General features: G+C 37.7%; 1 protein-coding gene across 3 annotated transcripts in view; it reads left to right on the top strand.

The window, feature by feature from the left end:
• LOC128910581 (anaphase-promoting complex subunit 4-like) overlaps positions 1 to 19,074 on the top strand; it is a 32,300-nt gene extending 13,226 nt beyond the window's left edge. For 2 of the 3 annotated variants that reach the window (XM_054203990.1, XM_054203992.1), the window contains 26 exons: positions 1,624 to 1,756; positions 2,702 to 2,776; positions 2,918 to 2,944; positions 3,049 to 3,093; positions 4,686 to 4,770; positions 5,165 to 5,275; positions 5,821 to 5,904; positions 6,159 to 6,245; positions 6,940 to 7,004; positions 7,098 to 7,140; positions 7,252 to 7,328; positions 7,772 to 7,872; positions 7,952 to 8,003; positions 8,306 to 8,361; positions 9,576 to 9,622; positions 10,543 to 10,599; positions 10,762 to 10,818; positions 11,316 to 11,409; positions 13,079 to 13,176; positions 13,688 to 13,749; positions 13,833 to 13,871; positions 13,959 to 14,060; positions 15,153 to 15,230; positions 16,034 to 16,204; positions 17,218 to 17,341; positions 17,725 to 19,074. In XM_054203990.1, the coding sequence (XP_054059965.1) occupies positions 1,624 to 1,756; positions 2,702 to 2,776; positions 2,918 to 2,944; positions 3,049 to 3,093; positions 4,686 to 4,770; positions 5,165 to 5,275; positions 5,821 to 5,904; positions 6,159 to 6,245; positions 6,940 to 7,004; positions 7,098 to 7,140; positions 7,252 to 7,328; positions 7,772 to 7,872; positions 7,952 to 8,003; positions 8,306 to 8,361; positions 9,576 to 9,622; positions 10,543 to 10,599; positions 10,762 to 10,818; positions 11,316 to 11,409; positions 13,079 to 13,176; positions 13,688 to 13,749; positions 13,833 to 13,871; positions 13,959 to 14,060; positions 15,153 to 15,230; positions 16,034 to 16,204; positions 17,218 to 17,341; positions 17,725 to 17,940 (2,186 nt within the window). In that variant the 3' untranslated portion in view covers positions 17,941 to 19,074. Of the gene's footprint in view, positions 1 to 1,623; positions 1,757 to 2,701; positions 2,777 to 2,917; positions 2,945 to 3,048; positions 3,094 to 4,685; positions 4,771 to 5,164; positions 5,276 to 5,820; positions 5,905 to 6,158; positions 6,246 to 6,939; positions 7,005 to 7,097; positions 7,141 to 7,251; positions 7,329 to 7,771; positions 7,873 to 7,951; positions 8,004 to 8,305; positions 8,362 to 9,575; positions 9,626 to 10,542; positions 10,600 to 10,761; positions 10,819 to 11,315; positions 11,410 to 13,078; positions 13,177 to 13,687; positions 13,750 to 13,832; positions 13,872 to 13,958; positions 14,061 to 15,152; positions 15,231 to 16,033; positions 16,205 to 17,217; positions 17,342 to 17,724 lie in introns of all 3 variants that reach the window. The other variant, XM_054203991.1, reaches the window with a different exon arrangement.
• Positions 19,075 to 19,817: the final 743 nt, after the last annotated feature.

The following is a 19,817-nucleotide window of genomic DNA, read 5'->3' as shown; positions in this document are numbered from 1 at the left end:
GTAGAGTTAGAGGAGTTTAAGAAACTTATTTTTAAGCTGTTTGCCTGTGATTACAAGGAAGTAAGCATAGAAACCTTTGCCTGCCATATGCTTTCATAGATTAATAAAGTTAAGAAGAAGGTGATGCAAAAGTTGCTCAGCAAATCTTAAATTGTATTTTGTTGTAATAAAACCCAAACCTTCCGAGTGGACCGTCTTTACGTATAATTTTGGCCTCAAATTTGCAAAAACTGAGCCTCTGCTTTATCAGAATTGTTGTTAGAAGTGTGTTCAGTTCAACATGTAGATAAATAATTGTGGGATCATGCCTTCGACTTAAATTTATCACCTGAAGTATGACAGGAGTTCAAACCTTCATTTTAATGAGTAGATTTCAAACGAGAATTTGGAAGGACTGTTGTACTGATTTCAGCTGGAACAGAGTTAGTTTTCTTTCTAGTGGTTGCCGTGTTTCACATTCGGTATGAAAGGAATGTCAGTAATGCATGTTGTTTTAGTTGTTGCCAGGTGATGTTTATATTTTTCAAGGTCTTTTTTTCAGCTTCCCACAGAAGCTGGGAAGGAGCACAGACAGAGCCGTGTAATGGCCAGTGGAATATTCGTACCACAGCTGCCATGCTCAGTATATAAATGGGGGTTGGCTGGGGGGTGGGAATCTGTGATCACTGCTTGGGATGGTGCCAGTTCACTAGGTGGTGAGAGAAACTTGTGTCATTGTTATTGTTATTTTCCTTTTCTGTTATTGTTTCTATTAAACTGTCTTTACCTCAACCCAGAAGACTTTTTTTTCCCCTTTCTCCTCCTTTTTTCCCCTCTTCTCCCTGCCCTTCTGGGAATGGGGGAGAACTGCACCAGTGGCTGCATGGTCCTAGCTGTGGCTGGGGTTAAATGACAGTCTTTTTTGGCGCCCAATTTAGGGGACCAAAACAGACTGTTGTGGTTTAACCACAGCTGGCAGCTAGGACCACGCAGCTGCTCGCTCACTCTCCCAGTTCGGATGGGGAAGAGAATCAGAAGAGTAAAAGTGACAAAACAGTTTAATAAGTAAAGCAAAAGCTGTGCGCTCAAGCAAAGCAAAACAAGGAGTTCGTTCACTGCTTCCCATCGGCAGGCAGGTGTTCAGACATCTCCAGGGAACGCAGGGCTCCATCATGTGTAGCAGTTGCTTGGGAAGACAAATGCCATCACTCCAAACATCCTCCCCTTCCTCCTCCTTCCCCTGCTTTATATACTGAGCATGATGTCACATGGTATGGAATGTTCCTTTGGTCAGTTGGGGTCACCGTCCCAGCTGTGTCTTCACCCAGCTTCTTGTGCACCCGCGGCGTACTTGTTGGTGGGGCGGTGTGAGGAGTAGAAAAGGCCTTGACTGCTCAGCAACAACCGAAACCATCAGTGCGCTATCAACATCGCTTTCATCCCAAATCCAAAACGTAGCACTATACCAGCTGCTAGTAAGAAAGTTAAATCTATCCCCGCCGAAACCATGACAAGTGTACATAGACAAAGAGAAAAATCTGTCCAGTAGTTGTCTTTGAAGACACATTATTTTCTATTTCACTATAAAGTAGCTACAAAGTTTTGCATGTTGGTTGTTTATACATTTTACTCCTCTTTCTCTAGTTTTGGCTTTTGGCCTTTCTGATACCAAGCGGATTATTCTGTGTGATGTAGAAAAACCTGAAAGCTTGCACTCCTTCTCCGTGGACTCCTCTATTACTTACATGCATTGGATGGAAGTAACTGAGGAAAGCAGGTGAGTCCAAAAAACTCTAGTGCCACCTTACTAATAATTTATACTTAGTATCTTACAAGCAGTCATAAAAAATAATATAACGTTACGTAGCTATAGCTTTTTGTTACCAGTTGGCTAAAATTTTCCTTTTGGTTAGAATAGACGCTTTTCATATGAATATTTTTGGTGCTGATATGAAGAGTCTTGTGGCACTTCAGGGTGTACACAAAAATTTCAGCATGGTCTTGGGTGCCCACCTCTTAAGAGCTGCTTACTTCTGATCCAATTTACTTCAGTACCCATTAATTTATTAAACTCATTATAATAATGTTGTTATGTTCGTAAGTATTATATTTAAATCTTTCTTCACCTGTGTTTTCAAGATCTTTGGTTTGGTGCTTACGTCTTTCACAATGTGCCTTTGGTGTTACATCCATCCCCAGTGTCATTTCTGTTGTGGATGTACTTGCTTGAAGAAGTCAGATTGCCCCTAGTGACCATCAGTGCTGTGGCATTAGACAACTCTCAGCAGCACTTGTGAGCTGGAGGACATCGTGGTCCCTATTCCTGTGGTCTTACAAAAACCTCTGATATGCACTTTTATTGCAGTGCAAGACAATAATTAAATAAAATATTTATTTAAAAAAGGGAGGTGGAGTAAGTGTGACTTGGGCATTCCCCCCCCTCCAGAAAACACCAGTCTTAAAATAGCCAGAAAATAACGGCATCTTGCATTACTCTAGCATTCTTTGGTGCTAATAAAAAAAAGATTTTCAGACTTCTTTTATTAATTTGATTATTTGATAAATTATTAAAGGCCCCATAAGGGATTACCCTCTGATATTTGTAACTCTTTAACATACACGACATATCGAGTACGTGCTGTAGCTTTGAAGTTAGAAAGAAATCCTCTTTCCCCCCATTTTTACAGCTTGGGTGGTAAAGACAGTCTTACTTGTTTTTCAGTGTTCTCACTTCCTTTTACAATGCTGAGGATGAATCAAATCTCCTGTTGCCTAAATTACCAGCGCTACCAAAAAAGTAAGCATTATACTGATAAGCTTGAGAAGAGATAATTTGTCCTTTGTTGTCATTGTTTTGGTTATTCATCTTTAATGCTCTACAGATGCTTTGGATTACATGTTTGCTCATTGTTATTGAGAATAATTATTTTGTTTTCAGTTACAGTACCACTGCAAAAATTTTCAGGTAAGAAATTGTCATCTTCTCTCTCTCTCTCGTTTTTGTTTTATTTGGTTTTCTGGTATTGAGACAAGCTACATAAACCCCAATCATATGTTTTGTATTTTCAGTGAAGAAAAGTCAGATGAGATTATGAAGCTGCTGGGTGATGTAAGGTATGTGGGTTATTACGTGTTGGGTTTTTTTTCCTTTGGTTGGTGGTTGTTTTTTTTTTTTTTTTCAAGCTATGAAGTAATGAATAAGGGGGGTTACTTTTAAGTTATTCATAGTCTGTTTTTAAGGATCCTTTTTTTCATGTACAAAGATAAAGTTCAAAAAATATATATAAAAAAAAGTCTCCATCAGTTTACACCTTTTCTCCTCAATTTAGAGAGATTATAAAGCACTTTATCAACAACTGCTGTTGGTGCCATATCTTTATTTTCCTTAGAAGAAGATTTCTTGGGGTGCATCTTGGGGTGCAGCTGGTCTTGGAGATGTTTGTGAATGCTTGTTATAGATGGGGAATTGCTGTGCGTTTAAAATAAACATCTCTTATTAGGAAACACATGATGGGCAGCTGGAGGAAGTGTAATTTAGCAGACTGAGACTGGCTTTGTGGAGTGCTTGTGTTGCATCTTTGAGGAGGGCACTTAACCTCCGTGCCTTGTATTTACATTCACTTTCTTTCCCTGTTCTTACAGTCTCACCACTGAGAATTGTTCTCCTTATTTCAAAATTTGCATTTCTGTCTGTCACCGGTTATTTCTTTCTAAGACTTTATATCTCTTCTTACAGCAGGACTTGCTAGAAAGAGAGGCTGTTGGTGGTGTAGGAGTTTTCTGGGTTCTGTGCTCCTTCATCCCTTTCATTAATGAAACCAAAAGCTTTTCAGATACTGTTTTGTTAAGTTCTGTCTTGATTTTAATGAAGACATTCTCCTTTAACATATATTTAGGTGTGTAACAGGGAGAAGTTGCAGTTAATTTTCTTGTCTTTATAAGGGGACACACAAAGCATTCTTCTTTTTTATGTGGTAGAGCATTACCGCTCGCTGCAAAGCAAGCAAATGTGCATAGTTGAAGATGTGTGTATGACAGCAGTAGACAACCTCCCTCTCCAAAGTTTAACGTTTTAAACATAGACACAATGGAGGGGCCATAGAAGAGCCTTTTCCCAAGTCATTGCAGCAAGTTGGTTTTAACAAGTGAGCAAAAGACAGACCTGTCTGTCCCAGACCCCATTTTTTGAACTGGGTTTCTGTTTCTGGTGCTGTTGTTACTTGTGGCTGTTCTTTGCTCGGGGGTGCCACTGGGTGACTGCGACAAGCTTACTCTGTATGTAGTTAGGATAAACTCAGGGGAACACAAAAGTACCTTTGTAAGAATGCTTTGCAGCCTGTATTGGTACATGGGCTGTTGCTTGAAAGTGTTACTCTTGTTCTCTAGAAGCTATAAAGTTAGTGAGGAGGGACTTCTGTGTCTAAATTGTGTTGTTTTTTTTTTTCCTATTCTCTCAGTTAATTTAGTAATTGATAACTCTTTCTGTAAGTGTTAGAGGCAAGTCTTATCAGTGGAATCCAAGCTAATACTTTTTTTATTTTTAAATTTCTTGGTTTGTAGACAGTAGTACAGTGTTTCTTTTTTGTTCAGTGATTCTTGAGAAGATCTTTAGTAAAGGGATGGAATTTAAGTATTAGGAATTATATTTGTATGCATTAGAATTTGTTTCAGTATGCTCATCAACACATATTCTTCTGTTTTTATAGGCTTAATGCTCTTGTCCTTGGTGGCAGCTCAGGATTTATTGAGATTTATGCTTATGGAATGTTTAAGATTGCTGCAGTAACTGGGGTACGTTCCATTTCTTTCCATGTTTTTTCTTCATCATATACCAAACTACAGCTGAATTGAATGAAAAAAATACATGTGTATGCTTACACATAAGTGAAACTGGGTTGTTGAAGTTTAAAGAGAGGAATAGTCGTTCCTCTTGATTGGGTTGTGCGGTTATTGTTGGAGAGACATTTTACCTCTGGCAATTTTAACATCTTGTTTCAAATGAAACAAAGTTCAACACTAACCCACAGTAAAAGGAGTGCTTTTGCTCCTGAACGGTAGCTCAAAATTCCACTTTGTTTTTACATGTCATTGAATGCAGCCTTCTTTGTGCATGGATGTGTTAGGGCAGTAAATACACCTAGAGGAAATGCAATATTTCATTAACTTTTATACTGGAATCCTTCAGGTGGCAGGTTCTTGTCGTGGACTATGTTTGTCTAGTGATTTGAAATCACTGTCAGTTATTACAGAAATGCGAGACTCTTCAGACAGCGAAGCAGAGATAACATATTGTCAGGCAAGTAATGTAATTTTAATAAAACTGCTTTTTAAATTACTTTCTGGTGGCTTTATTGCTTTCCCATTACTTGCAGAAAAACCACAAACTATTTCCAGCCTTCCTGAAATTCACCCTGATTTTGTTTTTTGATTTATCACGTTAACATGCAGTTTCACCAATGAGACTGATGATCATGATCTGAGGCATTCTTTTAAAATACGACTTTAAAGGTAGCATTCATTTATTCAGTAACAGTTACAGTTATTCAGATTTTCAGCATTCTGCACACAAAGACGTAGGACCAATGCTGTTGATTATCCAGTCTATCCACAACAGTCCTCGTTAAAACTATTACTGTTAAAACTCCAAAATGAGGAACTTAATCAGGGTTTTTATAGATGTATTAAAAATCTTTATTGCCCCTTTGAATTAAATGTATTTCCCCCTTAAAACAAACTTTAAGGAAATGGGAAATGAGTTTTTCTGTCTCTTCATTTCTGTAATCTAAAACTTCATAAAAGACAAATAATCTGTTAACTGTTGTTTGTTTCATTTTTTAACAGCTGGACACTAGTCTATTATCAAGTTACTTACCTGAGGTAACTCGAATGGCTCGGAAGTTTACTCACATTTCAACTCTGTTACAGGTACAGTTGTGTTACAACATCCTTTTAATATCCTAGTTCTTACAGGCTTCAATGTTCTTAATGCAAGTAAAATGTTTTCTAATAAGAAGCTGAAGTTGATTTTTAGTAAATGTAGAGCTCTAACTTGGAATTTGATTATAAATTTCATGTAATATCTACGGTATATCTTCCCTTTGCATTGTAACATTCAGTTCTTGCTTGTGTTTTTAAGGGGGGGGAAGGGAATAATCCTAATGTCTGTATCTGTATTATAGTATATAAAGTTGTCATTGACGTGCATGTGTGAGGCGTGGGAAGAAATATTGATGCAGATGGACTCACGATTAACAAAGTTTGTACAGGTACTGCAGTATTAACCATTCTTTTGGAAAAAAAACCATTTTTTTGCAGTAGGTCGGTTGTTCTTCTTAACGTACTGCATATCTTAATGTTGTTTAAGCATAATGCCTCCAGATAACAATCTCTAAGTTCAGAGGCAACCTGGAAGCTATTATGTGTCAAGTGTTCTGACGCCGAAGATATCAGAGTACAATCAAGCACGATTGTATTGTGATACTTCTTTATTTTATTTATTCAAAGTTATTCAAAGGTGATAGTTTCCAGCTTGCACAGCTGTTTAAGGTTGTGCTCTTTGTACTTTGGTCACTGATAAACTGAATACTGTAAATGTTGAGTAACAGCCCACCAGCACTTACATCCTAGTTCAATAGAGCATGTTAGGATTAAGATACTCTTGGATTTGCTTAAATTTTGTGTGCATTGACCATGGCTAGAAGTTAATTGAGTTAAATAATTTATTTTTATTTTTTTTAAATAGATTCTTGGTGATGGCAAACTGCATAGAATTTTCACTGTGTAATACAATTGAAAATAGCTTAAAATACTAAAAAATTTCCAGTGATTGGTAGTCTGATTTCAGCATTCAAGGGTATGAGTGAGTTTTCCAATACACTTTTAATTGAAGTGTTTGTGAGAATATCTGATAGCCTGGATTTAATCATTTCACCATTCTATTTCAATTATTTTGACTGACAGGAAAAGAATACAACCACTTCTGTTCAGGATGAGTTTATGCAGCTGTTGTTATGGGGCAAAGCAAGGTAGTTACTGTTGTGTTATCTGAGTACGCATTTGCATTTGATCCTGAAATACAAAATGAATTCATATTTTGTTCTCTCCCCCACCCATTTCAGTCTGGAACTTCAGGCGTTACTAATGAACCAACTGACAGTAAAGGTATATTAATATTTTTTTGACATATTAAAATAATCTATTTTAATATCTTTTAATCACTGTTCTGTTAAGTTAACATAACATTGTTATATGTTTGTATTTCTTTTTTAACAGGGTTTAAAAAAACTTGGTCAGTCCATAGAGTCTTCCTATTCCAGTATACAAAAGTTGGTCATAAGCCATTTGCAGAGGTAAGTCACAGAAGCTCCAATGAATTATAGATAAAATGGCATATTATATGCTTTGCTAAAAGCCAGTATGCTGTACTGGTGGTTCTTTGTATGTAGGTGTGCTGGTGCGGAGACCGGGATCATGGCAAAATGTACTATTTTACTTTTGGGTAACGGAGAACTATTAAATATTTTGAACAATCTCCATGACACATCACCTGTATATCAGTGTCTGATGTATTTATAGGATATATGCAAAATATTCACAGAAACTTTGGCTGGTGGTTAAAATCATTAGGACGATATTTGCTTTTCTGTGAAGTGATACTTTAACTCTTACATGCCAGACCACCTTATAAAGCTCTCCACTTTAGACATTAAAAGATAAAAAAGTAGCATGCGGTGAAGCAGTGAATTTCCAAAGGGTGACTAGAAGATTGTACTTCTGTCCTCTGCCTTCCTAGCGGCTCTGAGGCGCTGTTATACCACTTGAGTGAATTGAAAGGAATGGCTCTGTGGAAACAAAAATACGAGTCTCTGGGATTAGATGCATCTGGAATTGAAGGTACAGTAGTGTGTGTGGTATTTACCTACTCTGATTTCTCTTTTGAAAGCCTTATAATAATGGTTAGCTCTTTTTGCAGAGGCTATTACTGCTGTTGGTTCTTTCATCCTGAAAGCAAATGAGCTGCTTCAGTAAGTATAAAGTCTGAAGAGTTTAAAAAACGTGCCTGTTGGGTCTGGTATCTAAGGGGAAGCATGTGGCTGGGAGCCGAGGAGGTTGGGAGAGCAAGGCCCCTCTGTTGGTGGTAAGCTTTTGTCTTGTCTTACTGCATCTCGTAGACTCATACCCCAAGAATAGTCTTATTCAGAAGGTTGCACTGGGCATTTTTAAAAAAATGGTGCTTGCAGGCCTTTTGGTAGTAAAGATGAGACTTGAGCTTGGAGCAGTTTGTGACGCTTAGATCTGGTAATCTTTTCTCTTGTTTCTTGCTCAGAGTTATCGACAGTAGCATGAAAAACTTCAAAGCATTTTTTCGATGGCTGTATGTTGGTAAGCTTGATGACATAGTAAGCATCCAGTATCTGTTTTGTATTGTAAGCATTGAAATGTCGGCAAGTAATTAAGCCAATCTTAGTTACAACCATCTATTTATTTCTGTCATAGAAAATTTCTGGACATCTAGAAGGTTAGAGTTGATGAGGCAAGAATAGTTATAATAGTAAACACATAGATCATAAATTAAATGGTTCTCGATACTTACTGTGTGTACAGTGGGTATTGTGTATACTTATCCTGTAATGTTTGCTTCAAACTGTTGTCTGCTTCATGAGCAATTTGCTGGTCTTGACTTGGAGAAATTAAAGGACTTTATTTAGTTTACAACAAATTTGAAGTATAGTCTTAACTCTCCTTTACTCTGTCACTTGCTGTTTTCTCCTGTGGACACCTAGTTAGCTGTAAGGTTATACACCAAGGTAAAGTCTCTGAATGTCCAGATGCACTTACTAGCTACCTCCAATTTTAGCTGGGTAGCTGCAGGTAAAATGTTAGAAGGGAGTGCAGAATGCTATATTTTAGCCTGCTTGCTTTTATAAAGTGGTTATGAGCAGGTTTATAATTTTTAATTGATCTTTTTAGAACTACTTTACAGAATCTGGTAAGACTGATCAGTTTTTTTGTAAAAGCACCAGAAACGTAGTGTTAGCACTTAGTAGCAGGAATATAATAATTTTAATTTTAAAAATTGCAGAAAGCAGAACTGTCAGAGTTCTCTGTCATAACGTTAGAACTTTCATTATTTAAATGTTCACTGTGTTTGCTTGTGTTGAAACTAAACAGAGAGCTGTTTATCCAAGCCTCACTGATTTAAAATTACTTCTATGCAATTCTCTTAAATCACATTATTCTAGGCATGACAGGAGTCATGTATTTTATATATATACATTTTACTACTCTTAGTATATACATGCATAAATTCTTAGGAACCCTTTTTATAATCTTATCTCAGTCTTGTACAGGGTACGGTGCAGTTGGAAAAGATTAAGCGTAAAAATTTGCCAAGATTTGTACTGTTAGCTAGTGGTGGGACAAGTGAGACTTAATTTCAGTCTCAATTCGTAATCCTTCGTTCCAGACTCTTTTGCTTCTGACAAATTATTCTTTCCTATTTTATCAGCAGTGTCTTATTACATAGCCATGGAAAATTAAGAATAATAGGAAAACATATTAATATTAAAGCAGTAAGAATATAATTTTTCCCTCAGCCATGTTGAGGATGTCAGAAGATCATGTGCTTCCAGAACTGAACAAGGTAGTAGTAACATTTTCTAATAAATGGTGGTATTCTCTGTATTCTGCTTGACTTGAGCGCAAGGTTATAGGTTTATTTTTGTTCCAAAACTTACAGGAAAGTGTCTGTGTCATTTCTTTGAGAAAGGTGATGCCTGCAGATTCACACTAACGTGCTGTCCTACATGAATTTCCTTTTTCTGTTTTCTTTGTTAATACTAGTCTTTTTAGTACGCTATATGTGAATGTGAGACCTCTGTGTATAGCAGCTCTTTATATGCCCTAAATGACTAAGTTAACCAGAATGAGATTTTAACATCTTTACTGATGTCCTGGTAGAGGAGATGGAATACACCTGCATCAGATTTGCAGACACCATCATGCTGGGTGAACCAGTTAATACGCTTAAGGGCAGAGGTGCCTTCCAGAGGGAAACAGGCTGGAGAAATGGACAGATAAAGACCTCCTGAAGTTCAGCCAGGACGCATGTGAGGTTCTGTCCTAGGGAAGAGTAAAACCCCTGCAAATGCACAGCAGGGCCCAACTGGCTGGGGAGCAGCTCTGCTGAGACTGACCTGGGGGTGTTGGTGGACGCAAGCTGGGCATGAGCCAGCAGACCACCCCGGCAGCAAAGGCAGACAAGAGCAACCACGGCTGTGCCAACAGGAGCGTGGCCAGGAGGTCAAGGGAAGTAGTTACCCTCATTTAGCACTCTTTGGATTGCATCTAGAATACTTGCACCAGTTCAGGGCCCTCCTGTACAAGACAGACATGAATAAACTGGAGTGAGTTCAGTAGAGGGCTCCCAAGCAGGTTGGAGGCTGGAGCACTTGCCCTGTGAGGGCAGGTGAGGGAGCTGTGCTTGTTCAGCCTACAGAACGTGTTCATTGAGCTGCATTTCTTATCCTTTGCTTTTCTCACCATTGTTTGTTTTAATTTTAGATGACTCAAAAAGATATCACGTTTGTTGCTGACTTTCTTACTGAACACTTCAATGAGGTAAGGTGTATTGGTTTGCCAAGTACAGCATCTCACTGTATTTTTGCTGCCATGAAATGAATCTGAAAAATCTTGTAATAAAATAATTCAGTCATCTTTTTGTACACTACTTCTCATTAACTTTGGTCTTAAATAACGGTTTTGTTTGCTTTATTTTTTCAGGCACCAGAACTTTACAATCGTAAAGGAAAATACTTCAATGTGGAGAGAGTTGGCCAGGTAAAGAGCGAGAGAATGAATGGAAAAAGAATAAATGAGAAAATCCTTAGATGGAGAAGCTTTTAAAGCTGTGCCCACTTTTCTTCTCTGTCCCTTTTACTCTGTGTTGCACATTCCAGTAATGGTGAAGGACAGTATTTTAGTTATTTTCCACTATTACTAGGAAAAGGTGTGTTTAAAAATGTTTCTTATAGTTTTACCTCACACATGCTATATTTTTAGGAAAAGGGTCAAACTTCTTTGCAGCCAGCAACAGTAACATACAACTGAAACATGTTTGTTGTCTTTATGACATTGCTCACTGGATTTCAAAACGTTTGTGCTCAAACTTGATTTAAAAATCAGTTTCTTAAGGGAATATCACTATATGGTCTTAGACAGTAGTTGATTTTTCATAGTGTTTCAAGAAGGGCTAGAATATCTAGTTTTAAGAGCAGGGCATGTTAATGTCCCTTATTCTTAAAATGTAGTCTTATGAATGTCTGTTCCTTTTCTAGTACTTGAAAGATGAAGATGATGACCTTGTATCACCACCCAATACAGAGGGAAACCAGTGGTTTAACTTTCTTAAAAATAGTACTCATCTTAAAGGTAACGTGTGCTTTAGTAAAAAGTAAAACTGAATCAAAGATATATGTAGAATGTAATAAATGTGGAAGATTAATCTGTTTCTTCAGGCTTATGAGTTATTTCTGTAGTGTCAGTCATGGGTCTTCATCTGGGCAGAATAAAACAAATGGGCCTTGTTATTTTGCGCAGTTTTATGTAGCTACTTACCCAGTCAATTACCATTTCCTGGGTATTAGGAGTTTCCTACCTTTTATGTATCAGTCCTAGAAATGTTGGCTTGGAAGGAATCCCAGGAGATGTCTATTTTAAGAGGTCTTAATTCCAGTTCAGGGAAGTAATAATTGCATCCAGGTCATACCTGAGGGAAGTGTCCTAACTTATTCTCTTTGACTGGAGTCAGGCTATTTTGTTAATTAGTGGTGAAAAAGAAGTAAGAGACTATAACAAGCTGATGGTGAAAATGATTCTTGTTTAACTTTAACTAAAAATCCTACAGCATAAGCTGTCGTGTAATAGAATTTGCTATAGCTGCCTTTTTCTGCCTATTTAATTCAATAAAAAGGGGGGAATTGGTAACATTTTTGTTTGGCAAAGTGGTATTTAGAGAAATGTATTTTTGAACATACATTGAAAATACGTTTGATACTTTAAGTGTGTAGACTGCTTGAGTGGTCACTTCTGTTACCACCCAAGATTTGCGATTGTTTGTGGAGATGGTTTGTAAATGATTCTGTTGGCGTTAATTTGGCAAGCTTGCTTCCAGAACTCTCAGGTTTATAGGACAAATAACGCTTCTGTCATTGATACTTTCTACCCTTTGGTATTTTGTTGGTTGGTGTAATTTTTATCACTTTTGCAGCTAAATATGGGAAAAGAAACAGGTTATGTACTTAAAAAAGTAGTGAGATTTACCTCAAAAGCTAAATGTCTTCTTACAAAGTAGTTAATTTCATAAGAATGAATCAGTCCTATTGAAGCCAAATCATAGTTACTGTAAGTATGGAAATTGTTCTGCTTAAACAAGGTATTTTATGACAACTGTGTTTCTAGCTCTTGGGTAAATGCAATTCCATCTTTTCGCAATTTTGAATGGGCTGTGAAGAATAGCCGAAGGGGCAGGCAGGCCTCTCTTTCTCATTTGTTTGTCTTGTTTCATATTATAATCCAGTTAGTTACTTGAGTTAGAATTTATAATCAGGGAATAACTTGGGCGGTCACCTAATCCAACCAAAGCAGGGCAAATCTTGAAGCTAGGCTGGGTTGCTCAAGGCTTTGTGCAGTTGAGTCCTCTATGCCTGCAAGGATAGAGACCCTGCAGCCTCTCTGGGCACCCTGTTCCAGTGACTAACCAGTCCTTGTGAAAACTTTTTTCCTTATATCTGATTGGAATTTCCCTTGCTGATGGAGCTTACGACTGTTACATCTTCTCCTCTCCCTGTGTGCAGCTTTGAAATGATGTCCTCTGTAATTCCTCCTTTAGGCAGCTGAAGAGACCTATGGGTTCTTCCTTGTCAGCCCTCGCTTCTCTAGGCTTGAACAAACCCAGCCCCCTCAACTTCTCCTTGTAAAAGCGTGTGCTCTAGCCCCACGATCATCTTACTGACTCTTTCCAATTTGTCACTTTAATAACAGTGTAGTATGTTTTTATAGAGATACAAGCATTTTTTAAATTAACTTTATCTGTTTCCAGAAAGTCCACTTTTGTTTCCCTACTATCCTGAGAAATCACTGCATTTTGTCAAAAGGCAAATGGAAAGGGTCATTGATCAGTGTTTACAAAAGCCAGCGGTAAGTTCTGTTTATATAAATGATAACTTTCTTTTCGGGTAGCAGTCAACTGAAGATAGTAGTCATGCTTAGTAAGACGTGAAGTTTTAATCCTTGCCGTTGAGTGAGTACAGCTTAGGTGGTAGCGTGTAGCCCAGCTTTACCACTGCCAGGATGTCTCAAGCCTTTGGCTAGTGAGAGTGTAATGGGGAATTTTTTGTTTCACGTCTTCTGTTCCCACATTATTGGTATCTGTTTTTAACGTTAATTAGCTGGGTGTATGCACTATGTACTAGGTAACTGTGTTAGTTGGCAATACATTAGTCTACATTTATGAAGAAACATGAAACAAGTGTATCAAGTGACAGTAGTGTTTGCAACAGGGATGTTTATTCCAGTATAAATATTAGTGGATTTTTTTTTTCAGATGTAGTCAGGTGTTTTTGTTTAGTTGGGTTTTTTTGATCTTAAAAAGGTATATAGTTATGAATAACTACCTGCATTTTTGGCCTATTTTCATTATATTTGTTAGGACGTAATTGGAAAGTCTGTGCATCAAGCAGTCTGCATGCCTCTTTACAAAACTTCTGAAAGGTATTTCTTTACATTATTTCTGAAGCTCAGTTGCACAGAATTACAGTAGCATTTTATAAACTGGATTGTTTTTTTCTTTTCAGTGAAGATTCCACACCTCAATTATTTAAACTACCATTTCTGTAAGTATGCTGCTATTCCTTTTTCTATGTCACTTACCAATTATCAAAACATGACCTAAATTTTCATTTCCTCCCCCTACATTACAGGTGGAATGACAAAACATCCAATATACATTATGTTCTCTTCACCATATTAGAAAATTCTATTTCTAAGATACACATTTTGAGAAGACATACTGATACTTCCAGGTAAGACAAAAAGGGGGGGAAAAGTGGTTTGTGAGCTTGAGCATGAGCACATGTGTACAGAGACAATTACAATTTGAATCTTTTTATAAAAAGAAATAAAGAGCAGCATGAATACAGTCTGTCTTGGATACTAGAGAAATTGAGGAGGACGTTAGGAAACTGCAGCAGGAGGTTCTGTTGTATTAGACTCAGAAGATGTAATCACAAGACACAAGACCGTTTTAAGCTTAGGAAAAAATCAGGCTCCCTTAGTTTTGCTCCTCACAGGATTACTTGCTTGTGCAGACTTGTGAAAAATTACAGGGAATCATGCTTTCAGTGTTGCTTTGTCTTACTGTAAATACTATTCTTTGAGTAACCCCTTGCAGCCTGTAATTTAATACTCTAAGGGAAAATGGGAGGTGGGCTTATAGGTGCAACAAATAGAATACATCTTTGGCGTGTAGTTTTTTGTACCTTCAGGAGTTTCTGTGTCCAAGATACAGTTTGTCACTACCTAGTTGTGCTGATAAAACTGCTTAAGATGCATTCTGTTAGTGGGATCACTGAAATGACCTGGGTTTAGAAAACAAAAACTACTCCTCTCTGTAAAATACTGATATTTATAATCTGTGTTATTTAATTTGAGGAGATAACTGTGATAAGGTTGAGAATTCTTAAAGAAGTTTTGCTGCTGAAGAAAACATGGTGAAGCTATCTTTTGTGTTTACAGTTGAGAGCTGATGATGACAAAATTATCCTATTTCCTTCCTCGTTGATACCTAAAATAGTCTAAACTCGTTTTCTGTAGTAACGAGTAACTTAATGGACTTGAGACTAGGACAGTTGAGCCAAGAGTTTAGCAAAGAAGAACTGTATCCCTCAAGCCAGACACCATTTCCCATTTGACTCCATTAGTCACGTTTTGCTGAGGGGTAGAAGAAATCAGAAGGTTCCCATCCACCAGGTACATTATCTTGGGATGCAGCCATGTATTGTGCTAAGCTTAGACAGGCTTACACCATCTCTTACCACAGCTGCCATTAGAGATTTTGGATTCACTATGAATGGAAAAGAAATTAATCACCAAGATAATGAACACTGTTCTTCTAGGTCTGTCAGTAATGGAATTCTTTCAGTAGAGTTTGGAAACTTCTTGAACAACAGTATAAGTGACAGCTCAGACTCCAGGTCAGTATATTTGATTTTTCTTCCAGAATTGTAGATTGCTAAATAGAAGACCATGTTTTCGAGTGTTTATTTTACTTTAAGTTAACTTCTGGGGCATTATAGTTTGGCTTTTATCCTACAAGTTACTACTTCAGATGCTGTACCGGCTTGTAGTCCCTGAGGGAGTCAGGCTGTAAGAAATGGCACAGGTGCATGAAGCTGTAGGATTGTGGGAGTCTTATTTTGCACTTCATCTCAAGGTCAAGTAAAATTTAGTTTTCTAGTTAAAAAGTAGACCTTTGGCACCTGTGCAAGAAACAAAGCTAGCTGGAAACAGCTTTTGCTTATGTCTGGTGTTCTTTAAGTAAGATGGAGTGAGACTCGATATGCCTGAATGAAGGCATCTTAGAAGGCATGGCAAACTAATTTTGCCCTTTCCATGTAGAAAGGCCAGATGTGATTGCCCTTGGTACCTTCAGTTGCGTTCTAAATTTTCTTTGGTGTTTGTGTTTATTGTTTCTTTCATTTCACCTGAAATAGTTAAAAATAAGATTGCTAGTAAGTTGGTTTTTTTGGGTGTGGTTTGGTTGTTTGTTTGTTTTTTTTTTTTCTTCAGAATCATTTTTCCTGCATAATAAGGGAGTCTACCATGGTTATGGCTGTCTGTCAGTGTCTTAGCTGCATGACTGACCTTTTTTATTGTTTACAGTAAAGCTCACTGTTAACTACTGAACACTTTTTAACATGAATGCTGTGCAACCTAAAAATATTTTAGTTCTGTACTCACTTTTATTCCATGATGCTTTCTAAATTTTTTCCTGTAGATGCTACAGTTGTTTAGATGCACACTTCTATGATGATGAAACTGTAACTGTAGTTTTGAAGGAGAGCGTGGAGCAAGAGGGCAAGGAGAGAGTCTTGGCTCAGCTGCCTTTATCTTCACTATACACAGATGAGGATCAAGATAGGGAATTCATCTGGGATTCTACTAAAAGGTACTCAAAAACTTTGAGCAAGTCTGAAAATGCAGAACTGAAACGCAGGTTAAGCAAATATTTTAATTGTGTACATTTACTCATGATTTTTGTGTGTGTGTAAATATTTTAAAGACAAAAGCTCTTTTTGTGCCAAGGAGAGTGGGGTGATGGAAGCTTGTTTTGTGTTTTTTTGGGGGGTTGGGTTGGGGTTGGTTTTGCTTTTTAGGGACTGAATACTACCTGTGCATGTGGCTTTCATGAAATGGGAGGACCAATTCAAGACATCCTGTCGAATCAGAAATCTTTTCTTTAGAGGATGCTGACTTTGCTGGTCAGAATACTTGAATTTGGGATGTTTTCAGCGTATTTGCTCATACACCTCTGTAATAAGGATATACAGATATTGCTTCATCTTTCCTCTTTTTTTTTTCCCCCCTATGCCTCGCTGGTGGATTGCTTAAGGTATATTTTTACCTCAAAATAAAGAGCCATACTGAACTGTAAATATTTTTTTCATGCCACAAAGAAATTGGGTATTGAAGAATGAACAGAAAATATTAAAAACAAGATCGAAGTAATCCTGGCCACTGTAATAGACAGGATACAATCCCCTATGAGTGGGGGTGAATTGGAGTAATACACCTTTGAAAGGTCACGGTGACCAAACTTCTGTGTAAGTGGAGGCATCGTCTCCAGGACTTTGTTCAGAAACTCCTCTTCTTCCAGAGGAGAGGTTTGAAGAGCCATCCTCATCCTCCTGCTGTAACTGTTTGCTGTGGGAAGATCAGGCTTTACACCTCCCTTCTCACTTGCTGTAATCTTTTTACCTCAGTTGACACGTGCTGTATCTGTTGGATCCCCTGCTCTAGAATATTTGTTAGCAGAGTTATGATGGTTTCATATGCTTGTCTGCTTGTTGCATATGATATAACAAAACTTAGACATAAAAAACTGGACTGACGGAGTTTTTTCTTAGTATTGTAATTGTTTCTTATGTACTGTATTGTGCTTTTCTTCTTGGCTGTGTGCAGGCTGGATGAGCAAAGTGGCGAGATACCCACGCGTACTGTCTTCTTGGAGAGTCAGTGGAGAGTGCTGGAGAATATGAAAGCTCAGTATGTTGCTGTAAATGGCATTAGAAAAGTTTCCTGTGTGGTAAGTAAAGTATCTCTCAACAAGCCTGTAAACTATTAAAGAAAACATGCTATGACTGGAGAGAGTGATAACCTGTTTCTGCTAACTTAGTGAGATTTATCAGAACTTTTTTTAAAACAAATATATTATTTTGTCATAATCTGTTATCAGTGTGTCAGGATGCAGTCATACGTCTCTCATAACACCACATGGCAAAACTAACAGAAGTTATTAGACCTACTTGCTTTACTTTTCAGCCTGCAGAGTGGTAAAAAAAGGTTGCTAATTTCCTTGATACCTCCATTTCAAAGATAAAGGATGTTTTCAAAATAGTTGTCTGACATGAAAAATGGTATCGGTGCTTTTATTTACTTACTAACAGAAATTTCTTAATGTCTCTATAGCTAAGTTCAAATCTCCGTCATGTGAGGGTGTTTGAGATGGATGTAGAGGATGATGGCGAAGTTGAGGAAGAAGAGGAAGAAGAAACAACTCAGATTGCTGCTGGGGAACCTGATGAGCCGAATCAGTCTGCAGATAACCAGGACAATGTGTGTGATGCGTCTGCTGAAGAACTACCTGATGAAACCGAAGAACACGAATCGAGTCTGGACCCTTGACGTAGGCTTTTGTACTGGTAAAGGGACAAGACTGTAATCTAACTTCAGGCTGCTGAGATGATGTGTCCTGAACCTACTCGAGGAGCTGTAGTAGGATGTTGTGTGTCAGAATTACATACTGCTTCTCAGCTAAGACTGTCTGTGTTCTGGAGTACGTTTATTTGACCCTTTTTTGTCTGGCACATGGTTTGGTATGAACTAAATTTCCTTGAGAGCTTTTCCATTTGCAGTTTTTTATAGGTGCAGAGAAAAAGAAATACCAACTGACTTTTTTTGTAGTTAACCTGTTCAGTCCTGAATACTGTTATTAAGATAAAATGAACTTGAATGTGAAAACAACAAAACTCAGGACCAAATTCTTCTTTTTCCTCAGACTTCGTGTTCTAGTAACGGGTGCAGAAGCTTCCTGTAGAGCCAAAATTTAAGAGTGTGTATGGCCAACAACAAGCTTGCAGATCAGCATAAGACTAGTTAGACAACAAAATTTACCAATTGTTATTTAAATACGTACTTTTAAAAACTCCTCTGATAACATCTGTCCTCAGTAACACTGTATTTCAATCTGTGCTGTTCTTTAGTCCTCAGTGCAACATTTGTGTGTGTGTGTGTATGCTTTGCCAAATGTTCGTATGTCTCAGCCTGCCTAGTTTCTGTGAGATTGTTCCTGAAAGTCTGTATTCTCCATCTGGTATTTTTGTAATGAAAAGTGACAATAGAGAGTACATTTTATATTTTTTATTCTGATGTGGCATTGTATGTTGTGCATACGCTTCAGCATCGTCATGTTCCTTGCTGATTTATGTTTTGCTGTAGGAATAGCGTAGTGCTAAGCAGTAGAAGCTAGAAACAATGTTTAGAAATCTAAAATGCTTTCTTCTTCCCTACTAGCTGTCAGAGTCTTAACTGACAGCTTCTAAGTCAGCTTTTTGAATGAACAATGCTGCGAAATGCATGATCTTCCATCAGAACTGTGAGTGTACCTTTTATTTGTGAAGAGGACCAGGTATTATGCATGTGCTCCATTCTGTACTTCAAAGATAAATCTGCTGAAATTGCTATTTGGCGTTGCAGAAATCAAATACTAGACTTATCCTCTTGTTTTGAAATACACCATTTTAAAGTAACTTTTCTTAAGTGGACTTCTGCAGTTTTTGGACTGTGTGTGGGAGACCACTGTAAACAAAGCTGTTCAGTTCTGAGAGAGACTTACGTTTTGCCTGCCTTACCAACCTCCTTGAAAGCTGCGTCCTGTTCAGTTTTCTCATCTAATGTGCTAATGGTTGAAGGCACAATGAAGCAGTAGGACAGGAGCGGAAATGCCCATTCAAAAGTGCTGTGGATTTTCTGTGTAGAGCAGTTACTCTTGATGAGTACTATAGCAGAATCGACTCAGCTTAAGCCTGGCCTTGTGTTCTTCCAGGAAACTTTGGCTTCTGTTCTAACTTTTAAGAATTGTCAGAGTAGAATCCTTGGAAGCAATTGCTTTGCAGTGCTTTCTGCGAAGTAGTTTTACTCTATGGGCATATGGAAATCTGATTTGTCCTGCTGATAATTGTTTCTAAATTTGTGTTAACAGCAAGTGTGTCTTGTGCCACAGGGGCATGCCCTTCAGAAATCTCCCTGAGATTATTCTGTGCATCTTTCTAATCCAGTCTTGGATGGATTTGAGTCAATGGGAGTTTTGTTTCTGGCTTGGATAATCTGCATTTCACAGTGACACGATATGAATGCACCAGTTTAGATCAGTGCTTCTGAATGCATTGCTGATTCCTTCTGTCAAACTTATTTTTATTTTGCTACCAGATTTCTGTAATAATAAAGGTGTCAGTAATGTGCTTATGCATCTGTTTTCAAAAGGGCGATAGGAAATATACTTG

Source organism: Rissa tridactyla, chromosome 5, assembly GCF_028500815.1.
Source record: "Rissa tridactyla isolate bRisTri1 chromosome 5, bRisTri1.patW.cur.20221130, whole genome shotgun sequence".
NCBI lineage: Eukaryota > Metazoa > Chordata > Aves > Charadriiformes > Laridae > Rissa > Rissa tridactyla.
This window is presented reverse-complemented; position numbering and strand designations above follow the sequence as displayed.